Here is a 21,221-nt window from a genome sequence, read left to right as displayed (position 1 = left end):
AAAGCTTACACCAGGATCATCTTGCTGCAACTAGCGACATGTAACAGAACCTCTCTTAACAACTGCAGTACTTGCAGTCTGTGTTATTTTAAGAGGTTTTGAGCATGTATGCTAGAGGAACTGCAGATATTTAGAAACTTGTTGAGGAAGGGTGTTCTCAAAGGCCAACTTTAGTCCAAACGTTTCGTCTTCTACAGGGTGGGAACAGAAACTCCTGCTTTGAACAGTCCCATGTGGAGTATCCTCTCCATCTCCGCGAGTACAGATGGAGGTTTGGGAGGGTCGTCTCCCGATGCCGAGTCAGTCCTAGGGAGATGCGTTGTCCGGCTGGGTAATGAGTGGTCTGGGCCTAATCAAGCATGTATGATCCCGCTGACGTTGCTTCAGGCTCATGAACTAAAAGTCATACACACATTTAAGTGCTTTTCTGGATTGGGGCCAAAATGCTTAGCGCTCTGCAGGGCCGAAAACTTAAATTAGTCTCTTTGTGACACTGAAATACAAAGCTTCTAATTTTAACTGCAACACCATCATAATAGAAAGAGATATTATGGTTTTATTTTTTCATGCTTGCAAGTTTTCCATTATTATAGTACAATTTCCAGATAATTCAATCTTTATCTGCTTTCACCGGGAATTTAAGGTTATAGAAAATAACAGAATGGAAAGGTTAGTTTTGATATATGAAGAGTGCTAGAAACCTTAGTAATGTGATGGGGTTATTTTTGATAATGAGCTATTCCATTGGTAAAGCAAATTAGTGCAACCATGTATTTTTGTCCTACTGTGAGAGCAATTATGTAGCATATCTATTAGGAGACATAAAAAATATTTTGGCAGATGGTATGGCTGTGAATTAGGATTTATGAAGATTATTGTATGCCTGGTGTCCAGGACACCTGGGATTATTAAATTGATGTAAGAAACAACAACAAAAAAAATTACATTTCTGGTAATAGCTGCAGTGTTTTGTATCTCCCTACTGTCACCTTAAGAAGCAGCTCGTGTTTATTTGATATTGCACTTCTTCATAATCTGACATGTGCTCTTTAGCAACAGATGTCAGCAGATTTAATGGGTGAAAACCATACCAGTAAGTGTATTAAAATAAACTACCAAAAATGGGAGCTGTCTTTAGATTGTAAACTAAGATTTTTCTCTTCCTGTATATTCTTTTTTTTTGTTGTTTTTCTTTATAGTCCTATTTCTCCCTCAAATACTTAATAGCTACTGCCTTCTATCTAAGGAGCTTGTTATATGTTTTCTAGGGCAAGAGAGAATCCCCCAAGGGATTGCTTAATCCATAATTATCTAATTTATATGTTGTTGTTATAGCCACTCTTAATTATATACCTTGCTGTGATACTTATCATCATAGGCCATAGTTTTCTTTATGAATTGCAATAGTGCTGTTATGATTCTTGTGCCCTTTCTTTTCATAATTTGCTACTATAAGCTGTGAACGTAGCCGATAGATAGAAAGCCTGTGTTTTCTGAAGTAAATTTAAAATTATCTATGGTTTTCTGCATATAGATAGTGGTATGCACTGTTTTGGGCAAGTATCTAAATAAATTAGAAAAAATATTTTTATGTCTAAATTGGCAGATAATATCCTCATTAAATTGATCCTTTATAAAGCTGCTATGTAAGGATTCTGAATAGATGTAAATAACATGCCAGTTTCCTAGGCATCTGGTTAGGGGTCATATTAGTCAGTTGGAAAGGCAGAAATACTGTGAGATATAAAATATCAAGGAAAAGATAATGGGAGGTGTGAGTGCACAGAGTAGGGGAGAAATTAATTTAATTTTCTTTTTACTCATCTAGAGAACTGAGCAAGTACTGCTGAAGTTGATAGACTTTTAAGATATCCTTTTGAGCAGATCACCTGATATAATTCCAGGGCATGAATAATGTTAATGTTATCTTTTTTTCCTTTCCTTTTTTTTTTTTTCTTTTTTTTTTTTCTAAATTAATTGGTTCTTCCAGACCTATTATTGCCCAGTTTTTACTAAAGCTTGGCTGTCTGGATTATTTTTACAAGTTACTGGAAAAGGAGCTATTACTGATCGTGTCTCTGTTCAGTCACCCAACTTTTAGTTTATGGTTCAGAGGGTCCCGTTTTAAAATCTTGAGAAGGGTGTTCTGGGCTAGATTTACTGCATCATTTTAAATTCCCTACATTTGCTTTAGGGAAGGTGGTTTACATTTCAAAATTATTGGCCAATGTTTGTGATTAGTTTGCTTCATTTTGACAAAATATAATGTCTATAGAAAATGTTGCTGCTTAGATTGGCTTTTTTTTTAAGCTCTCATAAGCTAGAATTGTAGTCATGGCCTGGTTAGATTAATTGCTTGTCATATGTCATATTAACTCCAAGATCTTCTTTTTCACCTATAAAGCCCTTAAAGCATGTTGGTCCATATTTTCTCTCTTCTTAATTGGGTATGTAAGCAATAATCACTTAATGAAATTATCCACTCTTAGAAGGGACTGGAATAAGTCTGCAGCAGGTCATCAAGCGCGTACTTTTCTCTGAATGCTGGTACTGTCAGAAGAAAGATCTTATGTTTTACTCAACTATTGTGCATGATCATAAGCTATAAGAACTGAAGTTTTAACATTACCTTTAAAGAAGGATGACTAGTTTTCAGTGTTGGCAGCTGCAATGGACATCATTTTTCTTAGCTCCCTCCATCCTTTGCCTGTATAGTAAATAGCTGGCAGTTCTTTGGGGGATCCATGTGCAGCCACAGATTGAAAGTGCGTACAAAGTAGAGCTGCCATATGATAAGAAGGTCACAGTATATGGTTGTGATCTTACTGAGAACAAAGGTAAATAGCCCAGTCAGCTAAAAAAATCAACTTTTACATATTACAACTATTACTATGCAATAGCATATTTACTTTATAAAGCTTCATTATATTGTAATGTTCATATTGCTATCTGTTTGGTAATTGACCTAAATATTTAAGAGGTCTTTTCCTGTTAGGAAGACCGCCAGAGTTTATGGACCAGTGGACTTCTGTCTGTCCTCCACAGTTGGGCAACTTGAGGGGGAGGGTGTATGTACATATTATATATAAATATATTTGGTACATACACATGTGCTTCTGCACATCACAAAGGATAAGTTGCTATGGCCTCACAAACAGAATTTTATAAACTCTGATTTGTGCGATCTATTGACCCAGGGTCAACCAGTAAGACCTGGGGGTGTCTTGTAAGACTATCACCTTGTAGGGTTTCTCTCAATTCTAAAAGTGAACAGTTCGACTTTTTATCTGTGTAACATGATACACAGCTGGGGTTATTTCAGATACTTAGTAATCATAGTAACTTCAAGAATGCTATGTCAATTGTCTTTTTCTTAAAGGGAAGTATTATATTTTTAGATATAGGGAACTGGAGTGGGAATTGAGAGATGTGAATTAACGTGGTTGTCACCAACTTCCTCTCTGAACTTAGAAACCAGTTCATTTTCAAAAAAGTATTGCAGCTCTCTCTTACAAAGCGTTTTTCTATAGCACTTTGCAAGTGTGAAATACTGTTAAACCCTTTGTTTAACTTGAGATTTCATTAGGACAAGAACCGAGGAGGCCTCACAGTCTTTTAATATGGGACTTGAATGTTCTGTCTGGCCAGCAAATACACGTAAACACAACAAATGGATTGGAGCCTGTGGAGTCCCGAGTCAGTGCTGTGGTCGGTCTGTATGATTGGCGAGGTTTGAGCAACACAAGACAAAACCACCTCCTATAGGGAAAGAATAGCACACAAGCATGGTATATTTTCATCGTTTAGTGCCTATAAATAGCAATGTATGTACTCGCATGTAAAAAGTTCATAAAATAGTAAAATTGGCCTGATTGGCAGCATCTTCATTTTGGGAGTGAGGCTTTAGTAAAGGAACTTATACTCCAAATAGTGACCAAGGCACATGTATCCAGAAGCATAATTTGCATACCTCGCTATTTAGTTTGGGCAGAGACTCACTATATGCTTGACTTAATTGCATGCTTATTCAGTTACATTGGATGGTTATTTGTAGCAGGAGATGCTCAAATTGGGTGTCCAGATGTTCCCATCACATTTTTTAGCCTTTCTCTAATTTTGGGATCTTCTGACTAGCTTAATCCCCAGATAAAACTACTGATTATCCTGTATCTCTTGCCCAAACACATGCAGTTGGTCTAAAAGCCAGTAATGCCGGTTCACTTTGCTGCTGTCAACAAATTGATTGGTCAGTCATCCTGCCTCTGGGAGCAACCCTTGTGGGCTTTCCAAATATTAAAATTGATCTCAAATGCAATGTAGATAGTACATCACTTGATGAGACTGAGTGCTAATACAGCCTGATGGTACAGTGATATTTACAACATTATGCATTAACGTAAAATGGTGGCTGAAAGACTAGTATAGGGCAGCTTATTAATAATTACTCTAAACACCAAGTAAGGAAGATAACAATGTCTTTAGGTTTGTTTCACTGCCACTTTCATGGCAAAAAACACAGACAGCAGTGGGCAGTCCATTTTAATGGAAAGGAAATATGACATGAAAACCATGTCATTTCAGTCCAAAGTGATAATATTGATAAGTGCTAATATTGATAAGACAGGAATATGTTTTTCTGTACTTTCCATCAGTGTGGTTTGATCCTTTCACCGTAATGTGCTACTGCTGTAATTTCTGCCTTAAAAAAAAAATCTCCAAAACTTCACTACTCCTCAGTCGTATCAGACCTGTGAAAGATTGTGCATTGGGTAGCACATAGTCAAATTTTGTGCTAAAGCAGTTTTTAAAACTACAAGATAAAATGGAAATTATTTGTTTGCAAATTTCTTTTCTTTGCTCCCACAGTATTACAAATTTTAAGAATACTTTTCTAGTGTTGTAATGCAAATAGTAGACCTGCTTGATAAAAACAAATTATTTTAAAAGCCAAAAACGTACCCTTCTTGCTTTTCATTATGATCTAGTTATCTTCCTTCCATAGAGAACCAGGAGACTGAAAGAGGCTGCCTTGATTGAACGAGATGACCGATATTTGTTTCCTTTTATTTATTTAGTTAATTATTTGGTCCTTTACTGCTTGAAGAGTCATCATGCTTTTATTCCTGCATCTCAGAAGCCTAAGCAGTAGGTGCTGTGGACAACTCAGTCTTGTTACTGTTTGTAGATTGAAGCTTTACAGACTCTGGCTCCTGGTAAGCTGTTTGCTGAAGGTGCTGTTGACAAGTGCTCCAGCTACACACTGTGTATGGAGGAACTTATAGTCAAATATCCATTCTTCATTTCTCTTATTGACTTGACTCTTTATGGAGAAAGAAGGTGGAAAGTTGTGTTAGGAGACACTTGCCTAATTCACTTTTTCGGCATTAGAATATTTTAAATTTGTAAATAGGACATATTGCTAGTCTTGCCACATGCTTAGATTTCAAGCAGCACAATAAAAACCTCAGAATAAAGCACTTTATGCAGCAGTTTTTATCCACACATCTGCCTGAGAATCCATTTATGTTCTTCAAGACTGAGAAGAGAAACCATTTGGAAGATCCAGGGGTTTAGTTACCTAACAAAACTTATGAAAGCATAGCTGAGGACATTGTTCACAGGTATCGCTGGAGGAAGCTTCACCTGGGTTCAGACTAGTAATTCTTTTCTGTTCACTCTACTTAATTAGCTTTTTGCTGAAAACCAAATCCAAGATCGTTTCCTTTTCCTTTCCTCTTATTGTAGATGGAAATAGTTGTCCCTCTGTCTTTTTCCTCTCACTGATATTAACGTTCTAGGGAGACATTTCACGGATGTTGCTGACTGCCTCAATTGCTCAAGGAGAGATTTCCTTTTCTTCTTGAAACAATAACTTCTGATTTAAGCAGCTTTTCCCAGTTCTTCCAATCTGCTGAAAAATTTATTGACTTTTTTTTGTGAAACAATGTTTGCTAAATATTTTCTTGCTAGTCTTTAATGTTTAATTGCCTAAGTTCTTTTCTTAAGTAGACAGCTTCTTTTGCCATTCAAGTCCTTGGATTTTCATACACTTAGTAAAATAATGAGACAATGCAGTATTATCCCTCTTTTTTAGAGGTTCTGCTCCATGGACATCTGCCACCTCAGAGAAACTGTCATCTTTTTCCTGCCATAGCAGGTTACCATGTTGGAGCTTCTACAATAGCAGAGGTTGGGAGCAAGAGGTAGAGACATGGAGGCAGAGACCCGGTTTGTCTAAGCTCCTCCTATTCAGGACATCAGCTTCCCAAAAACTCTTCAGGATATTTTTTTGCTTGGAGCAGTAGAGAGAAACTCAAATCTTATTGTCACTAACTGCATCAACCAAATGTAGCTGCTAAATTAAAATGGATTATTTAAATACTGTTTATTTCAATATGCAATTAAAGTTTTCTAGAAAATTAATTTCTTAGTATATTCTCTGGCTATATTGAAAAGTTAAAATATGGCCTTTCCTCCTGATTCCAGCTCTGTTAAATGAGTATTTTCTAGGGGCGTGTGTAACATTTGTGTCCTAGTTATTTAAAAATTATTGCCCCACATACAAAGAACTCATTCATGGTTCAAAGTTGCTTCAATAGATAACTGGATTTTAATAGTTAATATCTGAGTTTTGTATTACATCAGGAAAGAAGGTAGCAGCAAAATAAATGTGAGTACTTTGTGCTTTTGGATGACACTGAAGTTACAGAACAAATCCATTATCAGCATTTATCAGACTTCTCTATTCATTTTGCAATACATTGAGTTGTCCTTCACTTCTGATTTGTGGCTGTGGAATGCACTGCTGGATGTCTAGAGCCGCCTGCATTTTCAATTACAGTTGTTCTGGCTTGCAGCTTACTTCTTATAGTAATTTTCATGAACTTTTTAATCGCTCAGCATACATGCTACAGAAAAAAGAAAAAAAAAAAAAAAGAGAGATCTGGCCTAGTTAGTAACATTTCCTGGCACTGGCAGGAGCACAATGTGCTGAATATTGTTCACGTTGCTTATTGTATGAGATCTTTGTGTGAATGATCAAGGTATGAGATCTTTGTATGAATGATCAAGGTATGAGATCTTTGCTATCAACAGCTTTCATAGTACTTTAAAGGAACAGAGGAACTAACTAAACTGTTCCTTACTTGAACCCACATCTCTCTCTTTCTTCTAAGATAATTCTTATCACAATGTTCATGTTGCAGAGGGGGACATTGTCCAAAATTCAGCTGTTAGGACAGTGCCCTGAGCTCAGGGGCCTCCAGAGAGGCACAAGGAGGCAGCAAGAAAGAGGAACCCTGCTACTGAAGGGGCGTAAATGTTGATACAGCTCTTCAGTTATCAGATTCAAAAGTGCTAAAATTGGTTGGGATAGAAGGAAAGATAAGAGAATAATTATTTTAGTTGTGGTGGGAAATGAAGACTTAGCATTTTTAATAAAGACATAGAATCCTTTTCTGCTTCCTTCTTGCTGCTTTCTCTTAGTTCTGCAGTCTTTATTCATGTTGCATCTTATCCCTGTTTATTCACAATTTTATAGTTTCTCATTATAGATGCCCACATTTCAGATGTTATGGTTCTCTGTCTTTAAACAATTATTGAATGAAATAATTAAATAATAGGAATTAGGAATAAAGGAATAAAAGTAGGAATTAGGAATAAAAATATCATTATACAATTTTGGTTATATGAAGTTCAATATATTTGCTAAATTTATCACTACCCCCCCTCCAAATATTTCCTGTGCCAATTGTTATTATAGGGGATTGAGTAAAAACAGAACCTTAATCTTGTTCTGGTTTGAGTTTGCAGAATTTGTTAACGAAGAAAACCAATTTTTTTCTTCTAGGATGAACAAACAAGATAGTTGGTTTAGGCACTAGATATGCAGTCTTTTGTGGTACTTAAGAATACTTTTCAGGGTAGAATGACATTCTGTGTTTCATAAATAAAACTCACAGGCATCTCTAGTGTTTACTAGGATAACTAAACTAACACACTTTAACTGTGGAACATTTGGAGTATCCAGAGTTCAAATGGCAACCTCGTAATTCTTCCCCTCTGCAGAGATTAACAGTTTTAGCAGTTTGAGAGAGCAAGGAGCATGTACTAATTATAGAAAGTTCATTCTGCATTTAAAACACCGAATTGTTCCTATGTTAGAGAAGAGGTTAGTTCTGAATAATTACACTTTTCTAATTGCTTTAATGCCCATAAGGATGTACAAATGTACATCATTATTGATACTGAAAGTGTGGTTTAGCAAAGATTCCCCTACTGTTCTTTGCAGGCCAGGATACTCTGTGGGGAGCTTTGCTATAATAATGAAAAACTGTAGAATGTCAGAGGTACTTTTCACTGTTTCTTTAGAATTTTTTTCTTTAAGATTTCAGCAACATTAACCTGACCTTGATTCCGTTCTAGTCTAAGAAACAGCTGAAAAGCATGCTTTAAAGAGGAAAATGAAAAAGAAAAATATCTAAAATATATGTCACAAATCAGTAAAAATATTCTTAAATGCTTATTTTAGAATCTGGTTCTGTTTTACTCTGAACAGCAATATTGATAAATGGAGAAAAAACATGCTGCCTACTAATCACAAAAAATTTGTACAGGTAGCAGGAGCTCTTTAAGAAAGACAAATCGCTGCTGTATTACAGAATGAGAGCCATAAGAGGCTGGGAAACAAGAGCCCAAAGCAAATGGGAAAGCTGATTTCCATTGACAGCCATTCTTGCTTCTAAAAGCCTCTCCAAGGACTCGATCTTAGCCTGAAGCTTTCAGCGTGGAAGCCTGCCCTATTGCAACCACTGACAACGCCAGTCTTAGGCTAGTATTACAATCCCATTCACTGCATTTCTGTTAAGAAAGAAAGAAAGCGACCAGAAGCCATTTGGATACGGCAACGAGCTACTGCAAGGTCTCCAGCGCTACTTCTTCCATCTACTTTTGTTCTCCCAGATAGAAATAACTTTTTTTCTTGAGTCCCTGGAGGGGATGCTGACTAAACTTTCAAGTGAGCCTTGAAAGAATAGCAGCTCTCATGATTCACATGAGGTTTTCTGAACCATCTCAGGGGCATCTGTACTGTGCTTGTCCGGGTGGGTTTCTTCCCTTCTTACAGTTCTGTAAGGATATAGGCCACATACTTATTGGTGTGTTGGGTGTGGGGGTGTTTTGTTGTGATGTTTTGGGTTGGGTTTTTTGTGACATTTAAAAACTATCATGTCATGTACACTTTCCCCCCCTCCAGCAAGGTTTTACTGATCCTTTTCTCCTAGCTTAAATTTTTAAATGCAAAGTGCTAAACATTCAGAGCGTATTGTGAGTAATTTTTCTTTCCTCCTCTGCTCCTCTTTGCCACTACTGTTCTTATTTGAAAAGTGAGTTGTTGTCATCAATGGGGATGCTCACTCTGGAATTCCTACAAGTTTTCTAAAAAGGCCCAGTGAATACCCTAAAAAACATCAACTCAAACACAATTGGAAGAACAATCCCCTAAGACAATTTCCATTTCTAGTATCGTCAGAAATAATTGCATAATGCTAAATAAATCCTGAGATACATTATGATACACTATTTGCTGTAATACCACAAAATTGCCTGAAATAAAGATAATATTTCTATATCACCAGTAGTGTTGTAGGTCTCTGTCATAATTATGATATTGCTGGATATTTACTAAATATTCTGGAAGACTGAATGTAATGTTTTTTTCTCAAGGCTGTCTTTTTAAGGAAAACGGGTCTGCTTCTGGAAAAAAATCCTTTTTTATTTTACAGAAAGTACAGATTTCTTTAAATGAATCACTTTTTGTAAGAAAACCTTGTTCAATAGTTTGGATGATAATAATGCTAGCACTGATCTTTGGTTTTCCTTCAGACCACTGTAAATCCAGCTTCTCGGTACATTGTAAACTATGCATTTTTTCTTCCTTACGAGACTCTTGGCAGACTTTATGGTTAGCACACAGAGATGCAGCAAATTAGATGTTTCTAAAGGCAGCTGAGAAACATCAAAAAAAAAAAGAGCAAAAAGGAAGAAATTACTTTAGAGGATAATATTATACTTTGTTAGTTTTGAAATAACATATAACGCCCTTGCCATCAGAGCACAATTAGTATCTGGTGGCCAGCTACCATATATGTTTACATACTGTTTCTTTTATCCCTGTTCATTTGGATTGTGAACGGAGAATGAAGAAAACACCTTGCTTATTTGAATTAAATTTGATTACCATACCTTCTGTAATTTTAACTGGTTTTTTGACTCCCTGGTGTTTGGTAAAATGTAAATTGTTTGGTGATCTTCTAAGTGCATTCAATTAATATTTCTCATAGCAGGATTGTGTGTCATAGCATTTGGCAGTGCTTTGTTTAGCTAATGTCCAGAGAATATGCTCTGAATAGATTGTATTCTGGATAAATACGTTAGGCATTTAAGTAGAAACCAGTGTGACTAATGTGGGATATCAAATTCTCTAGGACTTGCAGTTCTATATATGCTTGAAGAATGCATGCGTGAAAACATTAGCCATTTCATAACCTTGACTTTGATTGCATCTCATAGCTTTGTGCTGGTGTTTGCATTGTAACCAGCTTGGGCGATCTCAGCATTGATGGGTGATTGATGTTCTCTACTAGAGTGTCCAGTTCTTCATTGCAGTACCACAGTCATTATAAAAGCCTGCTGGTCAGGTTGGCTTCATCAAGGTCTTTTCACTGATGTGGATTCTCCAGCATATGAGTGAAATGTATCTTAGCCCATTGTCTTTATGATCTGGAAGCACAAAAATATGTCTAGATTGATAAGATCTTGCACATGAGGCCAATATCTAAATATCACTGCAAGAGTGCTCAGAAACAATTCTGCATAACGAAGGGCAATGATTGCCTGTAACGACTGTGCTACGCAGAACTGAAAAATTACTTCTTGCAACCTGAGTTGTTCAGGACAGGAACTTTTTTCTTTGTATGTAGATACCTCATAGATAATATAATATATGCCATAATGCATATGACACACTGTGTACTAGATAAAGGAATGGGCCGCACAATATTCAAGGAGTTAAACTGCAAACGTGACAGAGTTTTCCAGCAGCCTATCTTCAGTTAACTTTCCAGGTTAACTTTGGCCAGCGTTTTTCTACCCTGTTTGGGTTTTGCGTACTGCATTAAAGAACCATCCTCCCTAGGTTTTGTATTTTTCCCATTACATAATTTGTTGGGATGTCAGTCCCAAAATAGTAACATAAAATGCGACTTGCTATAAATGAAAAATCATAGAATCGTAGAATGCTTTGGGATGGAAGGGACCTTTAAAGGTCATCTAGTCCATCCCCCCTGCAACTTGCAGGGACATCTTCAACTAGATCAGGTTGCTCAGAGCCCCATCCAGCCTGACCTTGAATGTTTCCAGGGATGGGGCATCTACCACCTCTCTGGGCAACCCATTCCAGTGTTTCACTACCCTCATTGTAAAAAATTTCTTCCTTATATCCAGTCTGAATCTACCCTCTTTTAGTTTAAAACCATTACCCCAAAAAGTGAATGTGAACATTTTAAAATTGTGAAAAATAGCCATTTTCATGGGAGAGACAGTAGTGGTTTATGTGTAAAACTGCAATAGGAAATCTCAGGTCCTTTTCTCATTTATGCTGTAAACTGATCTTGTCCTATTGGACCCAAGACCTTCTCATGAGGGGTTGTGTAGACTGGGACCCAAAGACCATTGGAGCCGAGATCACATTACAGCATTTGTTATACTGACCTGACGCTTTTCTTTGTTCCTGACTTATCTGTACTATGTTGCTCCTAGCCATTTCAGGCTTTATTTATGATACTGTTTTGACTAGTCAAATAGTATCAGAATCTATAGACTGTTAAGAACCTTGCTGACAGTATGCAGAGATTGAGTATGGTAAAATGATGTTTAACAGTAAAATAATTCTAATGTAATTCATCCTTCTTTACTGCAATCTTACTTTCAAACATGGAGTGGGACCTGAGAGTAAGAAAAGCTGGTTCTTGCTCTGTCATTGTCAATACGTGGTATCTACTACATGCAGAAAGGGTTTTAATTTCTGGGGCTGCCCATTTGGCACCCTTCTAACAAATGTAAGGTTTCTGGAGGAAAAAGAAGATCCAAGATGCTTTGTGCTCTCTCCAATATTTTTTTTCCTCTTTGAAGTTAGTTTTGCCACATGATAGTCTAATTTGCATTGTAAATTGAGTTCATCCAGCTTCTGGGACGACTAAGATATAAACAGGTGTTCATAAAAGTATAATTTGCCAAACAAAATAAACATTAGATTCTAGGGATTTCTGATTATCATCTGAGCTATGGGAATAGGACAGCAAGTGAGGGATCATTTTTCCCTGGAATGTGGGAGCGGGGGGAGGCAGAAGGGTCTTTGAAGATCTTGTTTAATTGATTCCTAGATGTAACCTTTTCCTGTTTTTCATATGGGGCTTTCTGGCTCCATTCTCCCCTTCAGAATATGGGACTGATGTAATACAAGCAAATACCAGCACCTCAATAAATGCTCCACAGGTTATTTCTTTCAAGAGGGAATGTAACAAATTTGTGCAGAGCAGAAATTAAGGGACATTTTAAAGTTTACAGCAGCTACAGATTTAAGTACTTATTTGAAGTATTGTGGGATTTTTTTTTCAGATAAATATCATTAACAGAAATAAATGTTCTGTGTGTTTGGTAGTGTTCTTAGCAAGAGAATATGTCTATAGCAGAAGATGTTTGTACTTTGTTATGATGCACACCTTGAGCCTATTTGGCCAGGACAAGAAGGAGGACTTCCCTCTAAGTGTTGTCAGTTAGCAGCTATAGAAGCTAAGATCCCTTTTAAAGTGAGAGCTGCTGATCTTCGACTTGAAGATAACTGTGCTGATTAGAACAGACAAGTACAAGAGGTTTTAGGGTTTTTCCTGAACTTACAGACTTACGGTGCTATTGCCTGTGTTTTTTTGATCAGGGCCTGAAAAGCTGCAGTAGGAGAACTGTGCAGGCTATCTTCCTGACTTCTCTGCTAGCTTTCCTGCTTTCCCTACCCTCTAAAGATACCAGAAGCAGTAAGGAAAGCCAAAAGAAATCTTTATCAACTCTTGCCTCTGCTGTTGCCTGTAGCTTTCTGAAGAGCTGTTAGCTACTTCTAAGAATAGAGAACTGAGAAAAGGAAAGCTAGGGAAAATAAAGAAGAAGAAGAAACATCTGTAAACTGTAGCTGTAGGAATTATGTAGTACAAACATGTCAGGATTACAATAGCTTAGCCAATATTGTTAAAGCAGGAGAAACCCAGTGACATGCCCTGCCTATCTCCAGAAGGCTCTGAAGTGGCCTAGAAGAACAGACAAAGATGGGACTACTCTTTCCTTTTTGATACCTATAAAATAAAATGTTTTATAGCAATTAGCCAGAAGGTGATCTGAAAGAGAGGGGGAAAAAATCAAATAGGATTTGTACTGGGAAGTGAATCCCAGGAGCTCAGTAGGAAGGTGCTTTTCTCACTTGCCTCCTTTGGAGCTCACTCACTCCTCTTTTGTATTGGATTGTAACCAGTAAGGTTAGTAGTTATATCTAGCAGTCATTCCTTTTAATAAAACTTCTTAATCTTACGAAATTTTACATTATTATCCTGTGACATAATAGTAACAGATCTTGGGAAGTTTATCTTAAGCTTTAGGTTTCTAGTCATCGTGAGTATAAACAAAAGCTTCCAAATGAGGGCCCATTTCAGAGCATGCAGCACCACTAACACCTTCTGTCCCAGTAGCTTATGGAGGAGCGAGCTTCTTCTGTCACCTAAGACAAGTACTGACTCTGAACTGACTTAGATTGGCAAGATTATCTATTTCATTGTTGACAGTTTAATAGAAGGTTTAATGTTTGTTTATCTGTCCTACTAGATTAAACGTTGGGTTGTGTAAGGAATGATTAGTGCTCAGCTTGCGTTCAAGTCAAATCCAGTCCTTCCTTTGAGAAGGAGATGGAGTGCCTTTTACCTGGGTAAATGCTTAGCTGTGTTACGTACTCCTAGGCTAGAAAACAAACCACCCCACCATCCCACCGCCCAAACTGTCCTTCTGTCAAACAGCCACAACCTCAGGTTCTCTGTAACAACCATGGTCTGTAACATTCAACTCCAGCACAGGTCAGATCTTGAGCAGCACAACTCCCCTAAAAATCATGGAATAATTTAGGATGAAGGCAACCTTCATACAACTAGATCCGTTTAACTCTTAGGATCAGTTGAACACCAAATTAGCATTTAAAGCTTTCAGTGCTCTCCCTTCCCTAATAACAGTGTAAGCTTTGGATTTTTCTGGCTGTGTGCTGAGTGTGGAGGGTTGAAAGGAAGAAGTCAGGACTGCAATCAGAAATTCATGTCTCATGTTCTTGGCTCTGACATGACTTGCTAAGGACTTTTGAACAAATTACTGAATATTTCTGTACGTGTGCTTGTACAAAATATAAATCCATATAACAAACATCTTACTCCTAGAGATGACGTGAGAGCTATCAGTTTGCATAGCATTTTATTGCTATAAAGAGTAAAACAAGTTAGATTTTATTTCTAGAGGCAGAGTAAATAGTCTTTTCTTTGTTTTTAAAACAGTAGAAATTTTAGGATAGACACTTAACATTGGTAGGCCAATATCAAAGCTTGCAAGTCTATTGGGTCCAGCATCCTATCTGCTGGCATTTTCTGTAAATTATATTGACTTTTTCTGTATGGCAGAGGTTTTTTATTTCATTGTTGGTTTTAGTTCAGGGGGTTTTGTTGGGTTTTCTTAAGTTTTGTTAACTGTGGTTTTCTATAAAGCATGTATTTGCCAATGCATATATTACCATATATAATAGACCTCACCAGCCAGTCATGCAATTCCATTTCAAATTGGAAAGCTGCATCAATAATACTTTGAAATAACTGGGTTAGGAGTGGTTTTTAATCATCAAAGTCATGCCTTTGTTGGACAACTTCTGAAAAGGCACAGGAGGAACAGAAGATGGAGCTTCATCAGTTTATGAAAGGAATTATATGAAGTAATTTCCCCTAAACAAGCCTGGCCATAATGACAAAAAGTCCCACCAGCCTTGTGGGATTCATAAATGCAGAGAAACATTAGATAGGGAAATCCCACTAATAATTCAAAAAAATCTATTGTTGTTTTAGCCTTAATTCGAGGTATTTAAAAGATGTGTGGATGTGGTGCTTAAGGACGTGGTTTAGTGGTGGACTTGGCAGTGCTAGGTTAACGGTTGGACTTGATGATCATAAAGGTCTTTTCCAACCTAAACAATTCTATGATTCTGTAAGTCAACCTGACCCAAAGAATTATATCTACGTGTATTAAGAATTGCTATATTAGATCTACTTGAACCAAACTCTGAAACTGATTTTATTTATTATTTTTTGTTTTCATTTATTAGTAGGTCATGATGGTTCTAAGTACAAAGCCTTAGCTGCCTGATTTGTAGTGTCTAAATTTCTGTTCTTCTGTTCTCTTTAGATAAATACAGGGCACCGATCGCAGTTGACTGTATCAAGTGCAGAGGTGAGAAACGAAAGGAGTCAAAATTTGGAAAGCAGCCCTTTCATGTCAGATCTTCTGAGTGACGTACCCTTTGCCCTAGCACCACATGTGTTAGCAGTACAGGGCGCCCATAATGACGTTCCTGACCGATTGCTCACCTACGACATCAATGATAATTTATCAAGATTTTGGTATGACTTTACACTTGAAAATTCAGTGCTTTGTGATCCATAATGTTTTCTTTATTTTTTCTGTCTGTGTCAAGGAACAAGTCTTATGGTGAAGATAAAGACTTATTTTAATCGACTTAATATTTTGGGGGCCTGCCACTGGTATATCAGATGCATTGGATCAAAAGGATTATTATTCACAACTGTGTTATATTTCTTAGCTTTAAGTGGACTGTAACTTGCTATGTTAAATATTGTGTTTATCTCCAAAGAAATTAAGCAAAACTGTTTCAGTCTGAGTAGAAGACCGGCTGTTGGTATCTACTTCCAGTAGGCAGGCTGCAGACACAAACATTTCATAACTTTGAGATGAAGTCTGTGCACGTCTGCACTGTTTTGTTATTTCACTCAGATACTAAACACATAGATCCTGTTACACATGTTTCTTTAAGATCACCTCTGATTTTCTACAGATAGAAACCAGTATTAATGCTAAAGCAATGCTGCTTTGCACTACTGGACAGACAGCTTTCCAGTTAAACCAAGTTTTAAAACTCAGAGTTAATTATGAGTACTTAAATAATTATGATGACTTAATAGAATTGGTTGAACTTACCAATTTCAAAGTGAAAATCAGTTGCTCTACTCCTTTTCCAGTAGATGGTATTTTTGTCCATCTCATTTTGTGCCTGGAGAAGTCCTCCCCGCCTGCCTGTTGGCTGCTGTTTGTTCTCATTACCACATGTGTTCCTGATTTATACATAGATCAGCTTTTCCATTTTAACCTCTTTGCCCCCTGAAGAAGGAAATCTCAGGACACGTACTTTTAATGGTCACACCCTTCTTTTTTTAATTTGTGTGCCAGAGATACAGATGGCAATGTTTAACAACAGGAAAACATTACATTGTTTCTTATCCAGCTAAATTAAACGGCTAAGTACCTAAACATGCATTCTCACAGACCACTGTGTCCCCCGCTCACAAGCTTTGAGCGTGTTTTTCCTGACTAAAACCAGAGCTGCTGTTGCATGAGCAACAGCTCTCTGATGTAACATCGTGATTTGTGATGAATAATGATCTGTGTCACACAAAAGACTACACTTGTTTTCTCTTTTGGGGTAGAATATTTATATTGTGCCATATGTTAGTGGGTATTTTCGTATATTTTCTATGCTCTGTGCTAGCTTAAAATACATATATTTTCAGACTTGCATCTTCTTACAGTATTTGAGATAAATACTGTAAATGATGGAGAAATTACATTGTGAATACATCCTACGTTGTTAAATATTCATGTTTTAGATTTTTAAAAATGTATGTATTTAATATTTTTGACAGCGATGTTCATAAATGTTTTGAAGTTATTGTTTCAGGGAAAGTATCTGTGCTGCACTCCAATAAAAGAAATGCTAAATAATAGTTATTTTTTTATGTGTGAGAGTAATTGCTTGGCTTCACCTGTATTGTTTACTATAGCTGTGACCAGTCAGACCTCATGGGAGCTTGAACTTGGAAATTCAGTTTGGCAATCTTTTCAGTATCATTTAAAAAATCGGGGTCCTTCTAATCAAATATATCACACTTTCATCTGATGTATTCTGTGTACTGTGTTGGTGACTTGTGGTGGTTTAGGTGGCATCCATGACACTGCTCTGAGGATAGTACGGCTGTGAGCTTGGAAGTACTCAAACCTCTTAGAAGGAAGAATTCGTTTTACCAAGTTGTTTAGAACTGGTTTGTGTGCTGATTTTTCTAGTTAACACGTACCTGAAGCGCTAAATTTAGTTTTCATGACTGGTTTATATTAAATCATTAAAAAATTAGCCATCCTGCAAATAGCATGTTTCCATTCAAGTTGTCCATTTAGAATCTGAAATGTTTCTGTAGCTCAGCTGGTCTAGAAGCAGAACGGCAAAACACTGTTGAAGAGCCAACAAACTCATTATACTTGTTCTTTCCTTGCTAGCTGACTTAGCATATAATTTTTTGGCATTCATTTTTTGTTTAAAGGTAGATTATTTATCTAAATAATCACATCTTGTCAGAATCACGCTCTGTAACACTCATGAGCCAGTACCCTGTCCTTTCAGAGGAAAAGAAGAGGCAAAGGAGGGTGAGGAAGAGGTTGTATTCACCTATGATGAGAAATATGGATGGTAGGTTAAACATTTGGCTGCATTCTTAACCATATTCCATAAAGGGTAAAATTTACACCTAGCAAGAGTACTAGTAATGAGCACTGGGAATGTGTCTCCTGCCTGCTCTCTCTTTAGCAAGGGCTGGAGCTCAAAGCTCTCCCTTGCTTGACATCATCCATAAAAAGTGGATTGAAGCCTAATGGTATCCAGACAGCAAAGGTGAATTTATTCCCACTGGGATAAGAAAAAAATACACTTAAACTGTTATAAATCAGTAAGATTTATGCATATTACTATTTGCCCACTAATAACATGAAGATGGCATGAATCTCCAGAAAATTAAAGATTTCAAAGAGTCTTAGCTCATATAAAAATGTGAATTGCTTGTGTAAGATATGTTTAAAATCATATGCTAAGTGATTATTGCATAGAACATATGTGACATATAGTAAACATAGTAAACCGCCCTGGCTGTCCTTTCTGTATATTCTGTAGATGAAAATGAGAACTGGAATAGAACTGTTTGCTTTGTGTTATGCATATGTATGTAAATTCTTTAGACAGAACTGAAAGGTTTTTCATAGCTGATGTCATTAATGTCAGAATTAAGACAGGTTGTCAACTCCAGAACTAATAATGAAAGGCTGAGGTGTGATCCTGGGCCAGTGAAGTGCTGTAAACGGGAGCTGTGTCACTGCCATTAGTGGACATATTAGTAGGCCTGCACTCCTTTATTAAATAGTTTATTTCTTTATTTAACTTTGGTTCATGGGAGATTCTGAGTTTCGTTTGCAGTTCTCTACGCTTCCCTTGAAAGAGATGTACTCTGCCTTGTGTGATAGCTTCCTTATGGAACTTTCTAATAAATCAAACATAACAAGACACTTCTTATTTCCTCTGGAAAAGCTGTAAATACAGGCTCTGGAAAAGTCTAATTTTAAATGTAGGAAAAGGGGAGCGAAGCCCACATGTTCAAAGGTAAATCAAAGAATAATTGCATCCAGAGCAGCCCAACAGAAGGCTGATTGGGAGCTGGTCCCTACAGACAACTCCCTGGTGACAAACTGAGAAGTGGAACCAGACAACGCCGTGTCCGGCAGGTCAGTCAAGGAGGTGGTTACAGATCCAGTTTCTGATGTTTTCTGTGAAGTATGATCCAAACCCTGATACTGCAGTACTGCAGCTGGCAAATAGACACTTGTGTGGTCACAGATGAGAGGTTTTGACCCTAGAGCAAATAAAGGAAAAAGGCAAAGAGCCTATTCACTGCGGTAATTACGGTATCTCAAAATAACACAGAGTTTATTGCATTTTTAGCTGGAGAACCTGTTCTGTTCACAAAAGCACTAAAGCAGCCTCCTGGGCAAGACAAGTGGGTTGTTCTGAACAATAGCATAAAACTTGCACTTGAGAAACTGCTCTCGTCTCCTCCCCACCACCACCCTCTTGTTATGACACGATAATTCATCTTGCTTTGGGTTTTCTCTGCTCAGCCCTAGTGAGTATGGAGAGGAATCAGAAGTGCAACTCCTAGGGGTAAGTCCTTCCCTTCTTAGGGAACTGCAACTCTTCTACTGATGACAGGGCAATTCCAGATTAACCAGATTTCCTTTTGAAGGCAGAGAGTGTCTGTTACAGCAACAGAGAGGCAGAAAATCGTCCTTAAAATCCAAAGGTAGGCTCCTGTTTAGTGCTGTAGGAAGAAGAAGGTTTAATAAGCCAAGTTGGGTACGTTCAGCCCGCCTGCTGTGCCGCATCTCTTTGTCAGCATTAAGCTTGACATTCTGTAACGAGCTTGCAAAGTCAGAAGTAGGTACATTAGGCCTGATTTCTTCCCATCAATATGTCAAATTCCTTAAACTGAGGAAAATTATTGATCTCCCTGTATCCTCCATTGAGACCATGTTATTTCTTTAGCAGTTAGATGTTTATGTCCTTTGATTCTCCTAGAGAATTACCTCTTTCTTTTCAACATCCTTCACAGAGATGAGACTGCTTTCTTAAAAGAGACCTGGCTTCTTTCTGCAAAAGTGATCTGTTTCCATAGACACTTTCTTAGCCTTCCTTCTGTCTGAATCACAGCCATCCACAAGAAGAGGTGTAAGTATTCATTCTGACTGGAAGGGGAGAAAAGTCGCTACCTTGTTCCCGTTCTGGTGAGTCAGTTAACTGGGGAGCATTACTGCCCATAGAATGAAACTGAGATTTTTGTCAATTCAGAATTTCATCATTTTCAGATGCCAGGAGTTAAAGAAGTAAACTTGGTCTTCTAGGCATGGCATCTCACTGTCTGTTTAGTTCTGGAGCACAAATTTTAGGTTCTATGTGCAGGTATGTGAAGTTTTTCTTTGCACAATATGATGCTAATGAGTAAGACTCTTTTAATTCTCCTGCACATACTGATGCGCAGGCTGAATGATCTAAAGAGCAGTAAGATCCGAAGCACTACTTTGACCTCTGTGGGTGCAGTCCCCAGTAAGACAACTCTGCGTGCAGAATTTTTTTTCCTCCATGTATGAATGGTTTTAGCATTCAGTAGGACTCCCCCAAAATAATTTAAACTTTATTTTCTGAAACGTATTAATGGAAAGCTTTTCCACCTTCATGGTGAGTGCTACAGATCTTGACTAAGCCTGGCTATTCTATGTGCAATTACCTTGAGGCCATTAAAAATTATTAGTTCTTTACAGGTATCTACCTCCTAGGAAATGGCAGAGTTCTCATGTGTTCATTGTTTCCTTTAGTTGTATAGAAGGAAAAAGATGTAGTAAAATTACATCAAACTAAGGGGAGGGAGGACATTTAAAGCAGTTTTTATTTAACGTTATTTCTGTAGTAGCTAACTTTGGCTGTAATGAAAACACATAAACTAAATGAAGTGCAGGTGGTAAGAATGTGATGACACGATCATACTGGTGATCCGAATCAGAAGTAAATCGGTACTGTGCCCCGTAGTGTCTTTTTTTGTGTGCATGTAGTAGATGGCACAATGGTCCCTAATGCTAATGCCTCTGTACGTTAACATAAATAATGGGGGAGTAACGATGGATCACATACTCCTTTCAACATCTCAGAGCAGATATTTGTTTTCAGTCTGCAGCCTTCCATGCCACAGTCTTTCTAGACTGTTTTGCCAAAACAAGACAGTGAATATTCTATTAAAGTTTACTTCCTGATGAGGTATCAAGGTAGCTCCAAGAGCCTTGCTGTTTTGCTCCGTGGTTTGTCAAACACATCCCTTCTACAGAAGCAAAACAGTCTGAGCACACTGCGTGGTTCATATAACAAACCAGGAGTTGTAAAGCTTTCAGCGTTGTACTGCAGGTTATGATGAGATGTTAGAGAAGGCTTTTTTAATTTC

At 37.4% G+C, this 21,221-nt stretch overlaps 1 protein-coding gene and 1 long non-coding RNA gene across 8 annotated transcripts in view; one reads left to right on the top strand and one right to left on the bottom strand.

The window, feature by feature from the left end:
- UMAD1 (UBAP1-MVB12-associated (UMA) domain containing 1) overlaps positions 1-17,141 on the top strand; it is an 82,706-nt gene extending 65,565 nt beyond the window's left edge. For all 7 annotated transcript variants that reach the window (XM_087774335.1, XM_087774320.1, XM_087774325.1 and 4 more), the window contains one exon: positions 15,529-17,141. In XM_087774335.1, the coding sequence (XP_087630461.1) occupies positions 15,529-15,786 (258 nt within the window). In that variant the 3' untranslated portion in view covers positions 15,787-17,141. The remainder of the gene's footprint in view (positions 1-15,528) is intronic.
- On the bottom strand, positions 342-3,750 carry LOC148057639 (uncharacterized). Its single transcript, XR_015708153.1, has 3 exons — positions 3,610-3,750; positions 2,630-2,825; positions 342-455 (listed from the first exon to the last, which is right to left on the bottom strand). It is a non-coding gene; the product is annotated as an uncharacterized LOC148057639 (long non-coding RNA).
- Positions 17,142-21,221: the final 4,080 nt, after the last annotated feature.

The sequence above is a fragment of the Nipponia nippon genome, unplaced genomic scaffold, assembly GCF_047370975.1.
Source record: "Nipponia nippon isolate SJK-2023a ecotype South Korea unplaced genomic scaffold, ASM4737097v1 scaffold_1, whole genome shotgun sequence".
Taxonomy (NCBI): Eukaryota; Metazoa; Chordata; class Aves; order Pelecaniformes; family Threskiornithidae; genus Nipponia; species Nipponia nippon.
The sequence above is the reverse complement of the archived record's forward strand: the minus strand, read 5'-3'. Positions and strand labels throughout refer to the sequence as shown.